Source organism: Amblyomma maculatum, chromosome 3, assembly GCF_055883805.1.
Source record: "Amblyomma maculatum isolate TAMU_Amacu chromosome 3, ASM5588380v1, whole genome shotgun sequence".
Taxonomy (NCBI): domain Eukaryota; kingdom Metazoa; phylum Arthropoda; class Arachnida; order Ixodida; family Ixodidae; genus Amblyomma; species Amblyomma maculatum.
The window spans coordinates 155,636,293-155,653,942 of NC_139346.1; the positions used below are offsets into that span (position 1 = coordinate 155,636,293).

Genomic DNA, 17,650 nt, shown 5'->3' on the forward strand with positions numbered 1-17,650 from the left:
CGCGCAAACACGTGCTGGAAAGCAGCGCGAAGCAGACGACAGCATGCTTTTCTATGAGGCGGGGAGCAGACGACGTGGCCGGGCTGCGCGTAGATTTTGACGTGGTCTCCATGGAGGGCGCTGATGCACAGAGCGGCGCAGCGCCCCCTGGCCCAGGTTTTCTCCCCTATATGTAGGCTGGGGAAGAACGCTCAGTCGCCCGCAGCTAATGCTTTCGCTCTATGTTCGGTTCAGCAGCATTGAACCTTCAAATTTTTCTTTCGATCTTTCAGTATGTGATGCGCTTGGCTTTGGCATTTCATGAGTTTTGCCTGCGCTTTTTAAGGGGAAGGCAGGTGTCTCTACAAGTGGCAAATCTTTTGTAACTCAGCTTTAAACAAATTCATCAATGCTTGTTTCAACTTTTATGTGGAGTTAATCCCACTGCAACAAAATTGAGCAGGCATGGAAAGGTTCTCACGAAATTATCCAGAAAAAAAATGTACCGTAGCATTTGTCTCCACTCAACCTTCTACTCCGCTTCACATGCTGTTTGCAGCACTGCGAAAGGCAAGATTGACATACAGTAGAATCTCGTTGATACGATTCCCACGGGCTCCGACAATAAAAGCGTATTATCCGAAAATCGTATTATCCAAAACGAACTCCAAAAGATCGCGAATAATACATACTTGGCACAGAACTTGCTTTTATTAAAGCACGTTAAAATAATCCGTCACTTTGCGTTGCACTTTTTGCTTTTCGAGGTCCTGAAGAAAGCTTTTTTGGAACTCGTAGAAACGAGAAGCAGTTTCCTCACTCAGCTCCGCAGACGCGACAAAGCCACGAAGCCCGTCCAAAGCTTGGAGTGCGCCGTCAGTATTTAATGGCCGACGATCGCCGCTGCAATCTCCGGCGTCTTGGTTGTCATCGTCGTCGCTCTCCTCTTCAGCGGTAACATCTGCAATGATGTCTTGGATGGTGCGCAATTCGCATGTCGCCAGTTGGTCGTCCGCCGATACAAACTCTTCCGGAGACACGCCGACATCGAGGTCACCCCAGTCCGGGATGTCAATCTCTGCTCTGTCAGCTCCATGTTCCTCCGTATCGCCAGATGCACAAAAAAAGCCACACTTCTTGAAGCAGTTGGCGATGGTGTCGGGTTTGACGCGATCCCATGACATCGCTAGAAAATGAATGGCATCAAGAAGATCCACCTTCAAGCTGGCATCTTTCCGGTCAATCTTGGCCAAAAAGCGTCTGACCAACAAGCTCCTAAAGTGAAATTTCACGTTTCTAATGATTCCTGCATCTAGGGGCTGCAAGTGGCTGGTGGTTGGGCGGCAGGAAAATTACTCTGACGTTTTGCAGCCACGAAGTATCGACAGGGTGCGCGGCACAATTGTCGAGAAATAGAAGAATTCTACGGTTCTCGGCACGCATCCGGGCATCCAGATGGGTGAGGAACTCTGTGAAAAGGGCTCCGGTCATCCATGCCTTCCTATTCGCTTTGTAAACGACAGGAAGGCGTGGGTTACGCTAGAAGCAGCGTGGCTTCCAGAACTTGCCAATGACGGTAGGCTTGAGCTTCTCGGTTCCATCAGCATTGCAGCACAACAATACGGTGACTCTTTCTTTGCTTTTTTTTCCACCTTGACACGTCTCACCTTTCATACTGAGACTTTTCTCGGGCTGGAGGTTGATGAACAACCCAGCTTCATCTGCGTTGAACACGTCCCTTGGCTAGTATTGAGCAATCACTGCCGGCAGAGTCGAAAGCCAGTTGGAGACCTGATCTTGGTCGGCAGACTTCCCTTCGCCGGAAACGGTTTTATACGACAGGCCATGTCGTGTTTTAAAACGATGGAGCCACCCGCCCGAAGCTTTAAAATCTTCAATGCCCAACGAGAGTGCAATCTCACCAGCTTTCTCGCGAACAACTGTCCCGTCCACGTTTACGCCTGCCGCCCTTACTTCCCTGAACCACGCCAGTAGAACCTCCTCCATCTTGCCATGCTGGGCGCCCCTTGTTTGCTTCACGCCGGCGCCGAAGACTTGAATGTTTTTCCGAATTTCTTCTCGCTTGCCGACGATCGTGTTCAGCGTGGAGACAGGCAAACAAAGTTCGCGTGCCAGGTCGACACGTTTCTTCTGCGGATTGTCGTCGACTTTTACGAGAATATCAAGTTTTTCTTTCAGCGATAACGCTTTACGCTTCCTAGACATGGTGAAGCGCACGGGTGAAATGCGGCACCAAAACAAAAACGATAAGTGCGAAGTGCAAGCTGAACGCTTGGAAAACCAAAATGGCAACGAGAAATGGCAAACACAAAGCCAACAAAGCCTACAGCATCGTCAATGCATGCGCCAATCACTGCTTCTTGGTCACGTGATTTTACCGTGATTACTATGTCTTAGGATAGATGGCGCTAAAAACCTTCGGTGCGCTTCGGCGCTTTTGTTGTGCGAGCTTGGGAAAATGGCTCCCAGAGGCCGCCACACTGGTGCAGACGCTGTGCTGAGGCACGGCCGGACTCGAGCCGAGCCAGGCCAAGCCTCGAGCATACGAAGCGCATGTCGTCGCGTGTTCAGTCCGCCGTGCCTGTAGTTTCACTCGATGCGATAATTTCAGTAGCTGTGCCCACCCTCTGCAAAGGACTGGCTCTGATGTCATCATCATAGTTGGAGAGATGTGATTCTTACACGTGTCTAGCAAAGGTCATGTCCAACATCGAAAATCGGCCACGAGCGCTAGGGGAGTTACGACCACTGCAGCTACTGTCAGATCCCGCTAGGACACTTTTGCTGCCTCCTGGCGCGAAAATCGAAACTGCGCGAGATTTACGGAAGACGTTTCCGCGATCGTATTATCCAAACCGACGTGGAAATACGATCGTATTAGCCGTACAAAAATGCATTACCTCTAAAGGGCATCGGCCGGGAACGGAAAAAAAAACGTATTATGCCGAAAAGCGTATTATGCCGAAAAGCGTATTTAGCCGAATCGTATCAACGAGATTTCACTTTAAAGGAAAGGTTAATAGTGCAAAACGACACTCACAAATAGGCCGAGCAATCAGTTTTAAAGGCAAGAGTGATCTGGACCAACCACTACATGATTGTGCTCCTATCGCTGATGGCGACACAGAGTGCAAGCATGATGATGTGGTGTATGCCACCCTGATTGGCTTGGGTTGCCCCTATCTTTTTAGTGCGGCTAACAGCTTAAGTGATATGTAGCTCCTTAAAATAGCTGAGCTAATCCTGTACTCTAGTCAACATTTTGCAGAGCATGCATGTTTAGGGGGAATCGGTTGCAGCATTGATAATCTTTTGACAGTGGTTCAGGGCTTCTGCACCCACTAGTGTGGCCAGATGATGCAAGATAAGCTGCATTTAGGAAATGTCATCACCATGTCGTCGAGAGAAATGGAGTTAACAGCGGGGCATTGTGGCATTCCTCTCCCACAGGGTACCATCCGTGTTCCTGCTCCATGCCAGTATGCCCACAAGCTGGCATTTCTGGCAGGCCAGAGTCTTCACGCTGAGCCACACAAGAGATTGTCTACCACTCTCTTCTATTTGTAATGTGCGCCCATCGAGACCCACAAGCACTGCCAGTTTCATTTGCGTTCTTGTAGCAGCTGCGCCTCCCAATCCTTGACGTCCTTTCTGCTTTGTACTTTCGAGTTCCTTCTCTGTTTTGTATTTTGATTTCCATCCCCCCTTCCTCCTTTCGTTGTCTACATTTCACGCCTTGTACGAGTGGCGTAGGAACACTGAAGCAGTATCCTCCCATCAATGCCAGGCGTAACGAGATGCTTGGTTTGGTGGCTGTGTTCTATCCAGCTGCAAAGGGTACCTCACATGCTGGTGACTGAGCCACCTGTAACATTGTTGGGATGTGCTGCTCTTAATGTTTTCCATTATCATGCTGCAAGCCGAAAGATTGGTTTGTAATCTTTTTTTATTTTTTACATATTGTTGCTTCTCAGGCAGTTATTCAAATTATTGCTGGAATGCAATTTATTTTGTTATAGTACAAAGTTTGCATTTCTGTAACCCACTTCGAGTTGATGTTTTTTGGCAGGGGTCTAGTGCCTTGCAATAATGTTTCAGAATATGTTTCACTGTTAAAATGTCATCACATTGAATAAAAAGTTCTTTGTATGTCTCTTTTTTTTTTTTTTTTTTCATATGAGATTTTTTTAAGGCTCATGGAATGAAATCTCGTGCGCGAGATCTGTCATATTTCGCGAGGTGCGTTATTGTCTAGCAGCGTTCCTGCCATCTGCAATCCCACACTTGAACGTGCACCAAGGAACACCATGAAACAGGAGATGGTGTACCGTCCAAACTGTCTTCGAGAGGCTAAGTGATACTAGTGATTGGTTATCAATAGGGAGAGGCATAAGGTACTGATGGCAGATTTGACAAGATTGCTCGCGAAATGGAAATGAGCAGTAATGTGAGGACCATCTCGCTCACGGTAAAAAGCCACAGGGATTGAGGGCGTCTCCACGCATGTCTGCATATGGGACCTCCTTTTGACCAAGGTTAGTACGACAGCATAAGAACCACTGTAACGATTGTTTTTTTTTTTTTTAACCAAGGTCGCCTGTCTCGATTCTGCGGGTCAAGTTTAGTGCACACTGTAGACTTGCCACCTGCTACCTTTGGCAGGTGAAGAAAAGGGGAATGTGGCTGACAATGAAATCCCCTTCATTGTGAAATGAAGTGAGGGAAAAACTTGTAGTGGCTATGTTCAGTAGCACTGCAGTCATGCATAATTGCATCTTGCGCTTTGCACTGGCACTGTGGAAGCCGCATCGGAACCGCGGTGTTTTTCTGCAGCAGACTGGAGGCGTCTTAATATCACCCTCTCTCCCCTCGCCCTATGAAAAGGTGCATGTTGAAATTTTCCAGCTTTAGCGTGACTCGTTCTGCACTGTTGGAGGATCATCTCGTGAGAACGGATTGGCATTGACCTCGGTCCTCCCAAGCTTTGGACTGCCAGATGTGCGAGTGAAAAATCCTGATCGGGTATGTGACAGGGTTGTGATGCTGCAGCCACGTGACCTTATGAATTTCGAACACGTACAACGCTTGCATATTAAATATGATGTCCCGAATGCAGTGGAGGTGATCATAATTCGAATCAAAGGTTGCCATGCATTCTCAAATGACAGGTTTATATTAATAAATGATTTAAAGTATTCTAGGTGGGGTTTGAACCTGCGAGCCAAACACTGCCCACTTGGCCTGCTAGGGCTTGCTTGTATGAGTGGGGAACACTGGATATGTGCATGTTTTCTGCCATTGAGGTGGCTTTTTTACACTACTCGACTGCTATAATGAGTAATCTGAGAGCTAACAATTTCGGAAACAGCAATTAACAACAGTCCATATTCTCTTTTCTGAAATAATTATTGGAGTCTCGACTATCGATGTGGTGCAAAATGTTTCCGAACTAAGTGCGTATTTTGTTCCCATATTTAAACTATTTTGACCTTCAGCAATCCTCTAGTCTCCGTGATATTCAGTTGCCTAAGTTCTGGTAGACCTCAGGTACACCACCGCATTTGCATGAAAACATCAAAATCTGTACTACACCTTTCCAGATTCTCCGAATAACTTCTATTTGTTATATCGACAAAGTGCAATTATGACAGCTGTTTTGCTTTCGCTGTAATTTCGCTAGGTGGCTCATCATAAAATATCTTACAATGGCACCTCCTCCTGTCATACAATATCTTACAATGCCTCCTTTGCTTTTTGTGCAAGCTATCGAGCTGATGCTTGTCGTGCATAGTGGCACCACTCTCTGTGACTGATTCCTGCCACCCAACAGGTAGCCTCATTTCTACACCTGCCTACAGGCAAACTAGACTTCTGCCTTGACAGAAGTCTTACATGTTATGCACGTGATAGAAAATGTTTAATTGCACACATCACACTGATGCTGTGGCACGTTGATGCTGAAGCCATAAAAAAATCGCACGAATGTGACCAATAGCAAAACAAAGGCATATATCACAGGAACTATAATCCTTACACAGTACATAGCAAAATTCTACGGGTTTGTCAATGCAGGCAACATATACATGGGCAAGTGCATTTTCAGCATTTCCTTACTAACAGCCAGAACCTAGTGGTAGAATTTAAACATTCACTATGCACACTACGGTGCAAATCTGAAGCCACGAGTAACACAAAAGGACACTAACACAAAAGTACGAGAGACGAATGTCCTTTTGTGTGTTTTGTTAGCTTTCTCAACGGCCATTGACTTGAAACAGCAGCAAAGCTTTCAACAAGTCCACTTAAAGCACATCATGCCAATTGGTAACTGCTGAAACTGCACCTAGTGTTAGTCTGTAAACAGCCGAGGACATTGTCTTTTTGCGAGTAACATATCTGTTATTCACAGCTATTGTCCACATGCAGTTTGACTATTCGTTGGCTCTGCTTCCTTGGTATGCCTAAAGCTGAAGGAAGGTGAGAGCATTTGCCTTCGCATTTCGTACAGAATGATGGATGCTGCGATAGCAGTGTTCAGGCTCTCAATGCCGTTGTTGGCAGGCACATGCACCCTTGCACCGACACAGTCTATGGCGAGCTTGCGAGCCTGGAGACTGAGTCCGTGTGTTTCTCCACCTACGACGAGCACGGTTGGCACTTTAGAATACTCCACAGCTGTGTAGTCATGATGCGGCAGAGGAATCTCCCCGCACTCCTCCAGCTCATCCACATCACGATATGATTCGTCCACTTTCAGACGCTGTCCATCAGCTGTTATGGTCCTGTATCTGACTTCATCATCCTTCTCTCCCTCCTCTTCAGAGTCTGACACTTCTGCAAAGTTTCAAAACGAAAGTAAACATTAGCCAGGCACTTCCGTCCACAAGGCAAATGCAATGCAATGGACTGACAGAAAGCTGTTTCTCTGATAGTTTTATGCGAAAGTCTGAAGAACAGTACAGAATTTACACACATTACTGGAAAGGGAAAAACAAACAAAAGCGATGCATACCCTGCCACTACTGCTTTATGAAAAGTGTGGCATAGCTTTATTCTTTCCTTTTCCGAAGGCTGCCTTATACAGCCATAAGTTATCAAAATCGATTTTAACGCATAATTTGCATTTCACTTTTACGAGCTTAATGGAAGTCTGCAGCAATGGCAACTAGGCCAGCAAGCTAACCCAGCTGTGCACCATTCCACATGCTGGTTAATGTGTCACTGGCGTTTTCTTCTGTTTTCGTTTTTGTCTCTCTCACAACAATTTCGCAGTCTTTTAGCAAACAAATTTATCATGATGTAAGAATTTTTGGCAGTTTTTATGGGATCATTGCATAATTCAAACTTTTGGATTATTTAAACATTTTTCGTGGTCTGTTCCAAGTTCCAACTGAGCTTTTATTATGGTCTTTAAGATGAGTTGCAAAACACTAAAAAAAAGCCACCAAGTATGATGATGGCATCAGTGATGCCCTTGAGCACCCATATATGTTCAAAAAGTTCAAAATACCATCAGGCGCGGGAAAGAACAGGTGAATTGAAAAATGCGGGCAACTAATCACTCAGTGACCGACCATATCGCAGTTTCAAGCCTACAATGAAAGCGATTGCATCAGCAGTACTGACGATGAAAGTTCAGAGTGGTTGTCTTTCTTGCCTATTTTTAGTTTTTACCTATCTTGCTTATTGCCAAAACAGGTAACAGCAAGCACTTTTACCTAGCGTGCAAAATCGGAACCAATTCAATTACAGGGGAGAGCTTAGTGCCTCCTTGTGACCGTGTTTACTTTTCAGTACAAACTATTAGTTCTGTTCGAGAGCATGCACAGCATATATTATTGAAGCCGTCCAAAGGAAAGCCACTAGATTTATCTACCACCGTTGCGACAACCAGTTCCCTCCATCATTCGTCATACCTTCACTTGACCTAGTACCCACTAGTTGAACACCGGCGCGTGAACTTGTTAAAATTTTTTTATAACATTGTTCATTCATTCTGTCTTCTCTCCAGTTACTAGTATATCACCTTCGCTAAATTTTCAACCATAAGGAGACATCACGTGCTTAACACTACACAAATTTATGCATGTACAAATGCCTTCAAACATGGTTTTCCCCTCAAACAATTGAATACTGAAACTCACTAGCAAGTTCCGGTCTCATTCAACAAATTTGTGTCTACATTATATCTTTGTTGCCCCTATTTTTTTTAATTTTTTATTATGCTCCTGTATTTTTATTGTAATCTTCACTACTGCAATAGCCTCATATGAGATGCAGTGCGTGAAGATAAGTAAGTAATCGTTAACTCCCTTTCTTCCTTCTTCCCTTTTGCTTATAATGGTGCAATGCATAATCAAAAGCAAATAGTTTTGAAAACAGCGAACTAGAGTGTTCGGCCCTTCTTGGTTTAAAAAGTTGTTAGAAATAATTTTCAGAATTACATTACTCAGGCAAATTTACTAGTACTCACTTCGAACCCCCCCCTCAAAAAAAAAAAAAAAACACTACTACTATTAACACACCCTTAGCTAGTGGGTTTCATTTTCAGACCTTATTTTCTTTAGCATGAGGGCACAAAATGGGCTAGCTCGCAGTGCCGTTACTGATCTTCAAAGCAAGATTTAGTGATTGCTGTTCGCAGTGGTGAATATAATATTGTTTATTTGTTGTTGCCTCCTCTGGTAGGACTCGGGTGATGTCACTATACTGTCAGTACACAGGAACAAATCGCGTGCCACATTGCAGTGACTGTGTGCATGATATCATTGAATGCTAGCTAACCAGTGTGGGCTGATGTTACAAAACCAACAATGCTGAAGAACCAGGAAGCATGTTCTTAAATTGTCGTCATAAGGTGAACTTGAACTGATCAGATTGTGCATGACAACTACATTACTTGCGGACTGAAAAGAGGGTGGAAAGGTTGGACTGTGGGCTGCACTTGACCTTGCATAAGGAAGCAAATGCTCCTGACACTTGCTCTTGAAGGAGTGTGGACGCAAAATGTTTGGCTGTGTAACACGTTTTGTTGCCTCAGACAGTAGGACACATTTATCACCATATGGACTTTGCCTCCTTCCAGTAAATGATTGCCTTTCCTCTTTCAAGATGTTCTAGTTTCAATGGTCAAGTCCCACGAGGCATAAAAAGCGTGATAGGTCATCTGAATTTTCTACAGTGCTGCAAAAACATGCAAGGAGAGATTTCATTGTAAATTATTTACCGGGCACGGGCAAATTTTATGTAATAACATATTAATGTCTAGCATCTTACTCGAACGAAAGAACACAATTTAAGTTTGGAATCTCGCTAAGTAAACTAGGTGGTCGAAATTAATCTGGAACCTTCCACTGTGGCGTGCCTCAGAGCCCACATTGTTTTGGGACATTAAACTCAATACAAAGTCGATCCTCAATATATCAAAGTATTGCTTATTTTAAGAAAAAAGAATCCCTATGAAAATCCCATCAATCGAAGGCTGATGGCGGTTCTCACCAGGCTTGCTTCGCTCACCTTTTTGCTGAAGGTGCTGCAAAAACCAATCATGCCTGCTTTGCTCACAGTTTCGCTTTGCTTGATGTACACCAATTACTTCTAAGCACCACCCGTAGTGGCTTCGCTGCGAAGCAGTCTTGACCTACCGACATGCAGAGCTCTCCGCTCTGCCAGTAAGGCAGCGGTTGCAGGTAACCTCATTCACTGCAAAGTTTTATATACTGAGTAACCGAAATACTTCACAATCCTCTTTGAGTTCGATACAGCCTCAGGATTTTACTTAGGAGTAGAGCACATTCATAACTGCCTGGCTTTGCTTACCTTCATTTAGGTCGTCTTCCTCCATTGATGATGGCCTAAACTTTTGTTCATCAGTCCGGTGATCGGCAAGGTAAACGTTTGTGTCGGGGGTGACATAACTTGGCATGTGCTCCCATGCAATTCCACTGTGGATTGGGATTCTGAAGTGTGACCCAGCACCAGCACGCAACACTTTGAGATCCCATGGATCAACACAGCCTGGAAGAATCGCAGTACAGAGTGTGCAAGCACTTAACACCAAGGAAGAAAAAAAATAAAGGAGGTAGAATTGAGCAGTTACATGCCACACTGAAAACCCAATCCCTGACACTGGTAAATGCAGCTTCAGCGCAGACTTCCCAATACTTAGAAAGAGGACAAGTGGCAACGAACTAGCAGGACTTTACGTCACTAGAAGGGCTTGAATGAATGATAACAGGTAGAGTTTTCTCTTTTTTTATTGGTAGACAATCACTTTTCAAAGTAAGCGGTTATACTGCACTGCTCGGGGAATGCGGTACAACACCCAAGTAAAAGTTTCACTAAACAGTATGTAAGGGGAGCTGACATTACTGTCCTGAAACCTAGATGCTTCTGTCAGTTTTTACAATTACTGCAAAAACAGACAGTTCACCTTAGTTCCAATATAACTAAAAGGCAGGCAAAGCTTCTAACCTTCATGTCTCTTAAGTAATTAAGTGCCAAGTGCAAGTAAATTTTTTGCTTCATAAAAAGAGCATCTTTGAGTAGCACATCAAACAAGAGCACCAAAAACAAAATATGACGTTCGTAACTGAAGGGACCACTTCAGGAATCGCTCATAAAAACGATCATTCTTAGAACTGAAACTGGAAAAAGGGCTGGCATTACTAAGAGCCAGAATGATTTAGAAAGGAGTGCTATTGGACCTCTGGCCACTGTAATTCTCGCATTTTAGCAGCTTTGTGCTGTTTGTAGAAACCTCAGTGTTTGGGCATGAATTGCATTGACTGCATTGCATACCTTTTGAAAGCAGCAGTCGGCTGCAGCCAGCCGCTGCAGCACTTCGTATCAGTGTTCCCATGTTGCCGGGATCTCTGATGTTGTCTAGAATAACGCTCACAGGGATTGTCGTCCCTGTTCTTTGAATCTCAATGTCATCCACTGATGGTTTTTTGAACACTCCTGTAACAAGAGTATATGCATAATGGCATCAATTATTCAGCTTTCTACCATATTTAACTGCGTTGATCGGTGCTGTGCATACAGACATTCATTTTAGCATGCGCTGTGAGAAAGTGCACACAATGTATCTATAATCAAGGTCTGACAATTATCACAATGCTCTGAAGATTCCAATGCATACAAGGAAGTTGAGATCAATGATCATTTGTGGTTGTAAGAGTGGAAGCGGGCTCAAAAATTTTGGAGCAGCTCAGGGAATAGGGATGTCATTTTGGTACACCTTTGACGCAATAAAATGAGTTTCAGAGCATTTCAATATGGCCTGGAAAATGTTTCTAGGGTCAAATTCCTTTAGTAATTGCAATTTTCTATTCCCGACATACAAAAAGCCCTGATGTGGTTCATTTTTATTAGACATTCAATGCTTTGCTGACTATGCACACATCTCTGATAATGTTTTAAGATAACACAGCTGGCCTGAGAACAATCCAGAACAGAGCCACAGCAAATAGAAAGAGCACTTACAACTGAACACCAAGTCTGCTTTTCGATGGAGGCGAAAAGCAAGGCGCCCATGTGCTGTACGATGTCAGTGCACGTTAGAACCCCAGGTGGTCGAAATTTCCGGAGTCCTCCACTACGGCGTCTCTCATAGCCTAAGTCACTTTGGGACGTTAAACCCCATAAACCAACCAACCAAGTCTGACTAAAAGCTTTTGCCTATTTTGACTTCGACACATTCAAATTTGATGCGCTCAAGCACTGCCACTAATTTTGAGTTCACATCAATGAGCAGCACATTTTCAATCTTTATATCGTGCGTACCCTTTATGGTCCCATACCTGTGCTGGCAAATTTCTGGGCACTGGTCGGTAGTCTCTTTAGGGAGTATACACAGCACTAAAAGGTACCCTTGTCTTCCCCCTTCAGCTGCTTTATTTCACCGCCTTCTGCTGGTGCCTATGCGTTTTATTTTTTGCTTGAGTGACATTGGGGCTTCTGCAATTTCAGTTTGTTGGCAGTGGGTCATGTATGGCTTCTCTACACAGTTAAGAAGGTTTCTAGTGAATGGCATCTTCAATGCATCACCCCTATAGTGCTTCAAATATGCTTTTGCCCGACGTAGGCTTGGCATGCTTGCTAGTGACAAAGACTCAATGGTGAAGTACTTGTTTTCACAGCATAAGCTTTAGAACAACTCGTGTAGTTTTTTGTAGCTGGACAAGTTTCCTAACTGCTTGCAGTAGTTTGCAGTACCTGCTTCGCTCACTGTTCTCGCTTCTCTCTACCAGCGATTTAAAAGGTGGGGAGAGATGCTATGTCATGTGCAAAAGGGCATTTTTGTGCAATGAATTACCTTCAATCGATTGCGGCTCATTTTAAATTTACTTGCAAACAAATATCTATTATGATCCATGCTTCTCTAGTTCATGCAAAAGTTTATTTTTATTAAGCCCAGTACCCCTGCATAACTCACTATATGCCTCCAGCCTGCTGCGCCTTTCACTGTCACTTACTTCAGGTAGATCAGACTGCATTTTTTGTAAGCAATACATGCAGCAAAAAAGCAGTGTCCACTAAATTTGATTGCTAAATATTGAGGCAGCCAGTTTGGAGTAGCAATTCTACCCCTGTGGCAGCGCTCTGGAATTAATGTATTATAGACTTATGCAAAACTGTTCATAGTTCACTGTTCATGCGAAGGCGAGACAACTGATGGTCGTTAAGGGTAATGGAGTGGATTCTAAAACAAGGCAAGTGTGGCAGGGGGCAGCAAAAAGTCAGGGAAAATTCATGTGAGTGGATGACAATTGGGAACTTGCTATGGTAAGGTGGCCACAGCTGGCACAGAACAGGGTTAATTAGAAAGCCTACAGTGGTTGTAGTTAGGCTGATGATGCTCATAGTTTTGCAGTGCAATTTAAAATTAAACGAACACTAAAGCACTGGAAAATTATTAATGACCTACCTCAAGTGACAGTAACATTTGTTTTTCTGTTAACAAGAATTAACTATTGCAAATATTTAATTCCTGCTAATCTGCACAGAAAACAAAACCAGCACCCTTACCCATAATTCCTGGGCATGTTGTCAAGTCGGACCAAATTTTCATTTTCTTGTAAAACACCTTCTTTATTTGGTCTTCTTTGAGCGTTTCTAAGGGCAGTCCTTCCAAGTGTTCAGGGAGGGAGAAGTAAATGCTTTCGCATTTGACGCCAGCTTTCAGAGCATCGCCAATTAGCCTTCTTCCTTCCAAAAGGACTACATTCAGTTTTTCCCTCTTGCGCTTCATTTTCAAGGCGATCATGGTGTTTCTGCAGCAAGGAACAATACCAGAATAATCGCTTATATTCACAGCATAAAAATTCTTTGTCTTCCAACAGTTCCCCACACAACTGGAAGCAAGTTTCTTGCAGCAGCTTTTGTAGCAGAAATTTCAGGGTTTGAAACTGCAAGAATTGCATATTTCCTGCTTATGTAGCAAAAGGCTATTGCATTTAGAGCCCTGCATATATAGACTCAATAAAGCCAGGTCGAGTTTGCCTGTCAAGTAAACTAAACTAGTTGTCAGGTTCATGCATGTGCAGTCAAGTTGAGTAAAGTAAGCAGCAGAGCAATTCAAATTAACTCTTCTGTAGGGGGTAGGTTAACTTGCTTGACCTACTAGCTTAAAAACATGTAGATGCTGTAGAGTCAAGGCATCCAGTAATAAGGAATAGTGGGATCAAGGGCTTCTAGACCGGCTACTAGAGAGCGTGAAATTGGGTGCTTTCTGGCCCTTATTAATAATAATTAAAAAAATTAAACTCTCAACATTCAAGAGCAGCAGAATTAAACATGAACTGGAAGCTTGCACAACAAGTGCAAATCTTGATGCTACAGACAACTGCTATACTTGCTTGGTAGGAGCAAGTTCATGTAGACAGCAACTATGGTGAGTCAGCGTGACCTAAACCTGGTTCTGTCGAGTCCATGATACAAAGCTAATGTAATTGCTGTAATGCAAAAAATTGTGAGACCTGCATCCAAGTTTTGTTATCATAGCATTCTTGTAATCTTCAGGGTGACAAATAAATAGATGTATGAAATGAAAAAAACAAAAAAACAAATGCACACAAATGCAAGATTAACACTCTTAAAACTGAGGCCCGTAGCATTTGTCATCATTTAATCATTCTGAAAGCATGCAAAGTAGCTTAACACCAGTGAAACACGAGAGAAGAGAAGCAGCACCTCAGGCATAATTGTGAGCAGCACCACGTCTTATACACTCCCTTACAGTGCTTGGACAGCAGCTCTGCCAGACGAATCCCACTCAAATGCTACTTATTTGGCAATGTGCTAGTGCCTACATATCAGTTCTGCCACACTCAGCATTGCGGTGGATTCATAAATGTTACTGCATTTTGACAAACAGCGATGTAATTCTGGCAGCTACTTTTGGAGTGAAGCTCTACTTCTCGCATGCAAAGCTGAAGGTCAAAGCAGGCTTGGAAACCTCACTAGGAGGCGCATATTTTTTTCCTCTCCATGCCACCACAGCTATGCGCTTCAAAGCCATATCCGCCACTGCGCCGACTGTCACATCACCCGCTCCCTCTCGCCAGGTGTGACACGTGACGCATCATGTGACTAACCGCCGCCTCTTCAATCGCTTGCTCTCACCAGTTGTGTTACGTGGTTCACTCAGTGATTCGCTCTTGCTAGATAAGAGGGCAGTGCTCGCCGCCTAGACAACCCGAGATGGACACCGGGGGAGGATGGCAGTTCCTGGCACTAAGGGGCTGCAAATTCAAAGAACCCGCACCACAGCAGGGGTCCTCTTGCATCGGGGTGTATCTGTTGTGCATGCTGCTTCGGCGGCTGGACAGTGTTTAACCGAGCTGTCACTCCGTATAACCAGGCTCGGCTGAGTTGAGCCACAGCAATTGTTTGCTCGTCAATAACGCTTGACTATTTTGTTAAAGTTGCACATGAAAATTTGACTTTTTAATTCGTTCAGAAGAGTGACGGCCATAACCATGGTGTTTGAAGCCTGCTTTCAAGAATACTGGGCAGTCTCAGTTTCTGAAGCCATCAGAAAATTTTCAAGTGGTGCTCAAAGTATGTGTGGAGTAAATAGTATTAGTGGTGACGTAGTCCCATCTAGTGAACTAGATTAGTCCCATCCATACAGCAATGCTAGCACACACAACTGAACGTGCGAGAACGAAACTATAGGCAACACGCTGTGGCCATACGGCGCTAATAGAGCGCGCCATTCAGGGCAGCCCAGCCAACGCCGGCATGGCCGTGTTGCATTTGCGTCGTATGGCGGGAAGCATATTGGCCGCCATTTTCTGCTGTTTTGAGGCCATTGATTACCTTGAGAGCTACTTGGTGAAAGGACGCTGCCTGTTCAAGAATAGTCACGTTTATAACGTGAAAGATGTCGACAGGGTTTAAACGTGAAGTACCGCTCGCGACGGAACAGACGTGCGTACGACGTTGAGCCTCACATGTGTAAATGAAACTCTTCACTGACCTATTACGTGCACACCTCATGCCCAAGAATGCATGCTACTTTCCTCTTGGTTTCGCTTCAGTTTCATATCGTGCCGAACACATTTGTTAGTCGCGCGCAGCTTTCAACAGGGCCACGGAAGTTAGAATAAGGCATGTGCAGTTGCAGGTATGGATGCCTTAAAAGCACTGTGCGGCTGCAATGTGCTTCATCAACAAAAATGAGCATGCATCTTGTACTACCTCTATGCTGCAAGCATGGGGAAAGCTGGCGTGGAAGCAGGTAATATCTGTGTCTGGTGGTCTTTCACACACTATAGTCCGTTACGACTGTATGCTGCTAAAACACTTTTGAGCACACTGCAGAAACCTGCATTGGAGAAATGCTAAAGCATATGTGTTGGTTATGCAAGTGGGTTCTGCATAGAACGCCGGGGAACTTTGATAAGTTCAACAGAACTCTGATTGTGTTCGATGCAACGCAAATTCACACTCAGCACTTTTGAGTGTCGTGGCACTTTGATCAGCATGACTCAGCACTCTCAAGTGTCATGTCTAAGAACTTTTGAGAGTCATGACCAGACACTACTCATGGTTATGAATTTGAATTACGAATACACAAGTCATGGAGTCTGAGTGGCACATGACAAGTGACTGAATAAACTATGACTCATATAACATGACTAGGCATGACACAACATTTATATACCACTTCTCATTACATACACAATCATGACTACCAGTCTCATCTTAATGTGAAGTCATACCACACGTTACATTTTGTTTCCATGTTTTGCTTCCACGTATGAAGATAGGATGAACCAGCCAAAAAGACGCACACAGGAAAAAGAAGCAGACTGTGTGCGTCTTTTTGGCTGGTTCATCTTATCTTTATGCTATCAATGCAAATTTCGCAAATATAGCCAAAGCTTTTGCCTTAATAGCGGATTGTTGATACGAAACTACGAAGTTTCTGAGAAAGCTGTTTAGCTTTCCTTTGTAGCCGTATGGCTGCGCTTGGGTGGATGACAATGAGTAATTACTTCCTTATCACAATAGCGGATTGCTGTGTTGTGCTTGACTGTTCTCGGATCTCTCCTACGGCGAGCCTTCTTAACTTTGAAGCCGGAAGTGTGGTTGAGTACTTTCTGATGTCCCGTGCTTTCGCTAGGCTCATGGAACCATAGAACGAAATGGCGAAATCCCGTGCGCGAGAGTTGTGCCAATGCCTCCTATAGTTGTAATCGAGATGCGCCAAGTAACGCCACGCGACAGGAGCGATGGTGTACAGTCCAAACTCACACATGCACGTGAACGTGCGACGGATACCGCGCCTACCTTTCCTTTCCTGCAAACCAATTATAATTATATGTAGCACAGCAACGAACGCCGATAAGAGGCAATTGATAGGAAAGGAAGGGTAGGCTTTCGCCATACTGCTCTCAAGAGTCATCCTCTAATTTTTATCCACTCGCCGAGGGTCGTCTATTATTTTAAAACCGACGCAACTGAGCTTATGTTGGTTCAGGAAGTCAAGGTCAACCGAGGGCAACGAGAAAATTGAGAAAAAAGATATACAGTCAGGACACTTACGCGAATTCGTCATCGTCGCTGCCAAGTTTGACGTAGCGTGGTTCGCATAAAGGTTCGGTCACCGCTTCGCTAGCAAACGGCGCTGGATCAACGACTTTTGGTTTCGGATAGATGACTTTTTGAGGCCTCCTGGCGAAACCTTTGTGTCGGACGTGCGCAGGCCGTGGAGAGACACCGGACCAAAAGCGCGTGCAGTTCATTAGTAAGGCCACCGTGCTTCTGCCAAGGGATTCCATGATCACAGAGACATCTGATAATGCCCGTTGAAGGTTAACACCGTGTGGCTCGCCGAATCACTGTGCGCAAAAAGTGTTAATTACATCACCCCAAACCACTCAATCCGCTCAACTGAACATGCGAGCACTACATGTCGCATGCATGCCGTAGGGCGCAGCCATTTTCAAGGTAATCGACTCGGCCAGACTCGGTATGGATTTGTTTCTACTACTACAAAACAAGAAACCAAAACCGAAACTTGTGGCAACGTTCACGCTAATGAAGTATGTTGCTATAGGAAAAACTGTGCGCTTAATTTTGCGCTGAATTCTCAAAAGTTATCACTAATGTTTTCCTTGAAATTGCTAGCGAAACG

The 17,650-nt window shown here is 44.4% G+C and overlaps 2 protein-coding genes across 3 annotated transcripts in view; one reads left to right on the plus strand and one right to left on the minus strand.

Annotated features, from left to right (window-relative positions):
* Positions 1 to 4,153, plus strand: part of LOC146196549 (piwi-like protein Siwi) — a 62,682-nt gene extending 58,529 nt beyond the window's left edge. For both annotated transcript variants that reach the window (XM_084598296.1, XM_084598295.1), the window contains exon 19: positions 3,451 to 4,153. In XM_084598296.1, coding sequence (XP_084454422.1) covers positions 3,451 to 3,567 — 117 coding nt within the window. In that variant the 3' untranslated portion in view covers positions 3,568 to 4,153. The remainder of the gene's footprint in view (positions 1 to 3,450) is intronic.
* A 1,752-nt stretch (positions 4,154 to 5,905) lies between these two features.
* On the minus strand, positions 5,906 to 17,478 carry LOC146196551 (rRNA methyltransferase 3, mitochondrial). The gene is made up of 5 exons (XM_084598297.1): positions 17,059 to 17,478; positions 13,033 to 13,277; positions 10,801 to 10,962; positions 9,820 to 10,017; positions 5,906 to 6,834 (listed from the first exon to the last, which is right to left on the minus strand). The coding sequence occupies exons 1-5, from the start codon at positions 17,292 to 17,294 to the stop codon at positions 6,410 to 6,412; spliced, it is 1,266 nt and encodes a 421-aa protein (XP_084454423.1). The 5' UTR covers positions 17,295 to 17,478; the 3' UTR covers positions 5,906 to 6,409.
* Between the last annotated feature and the right edge of the window lie 172 nt (positions 17,479 to 17,650).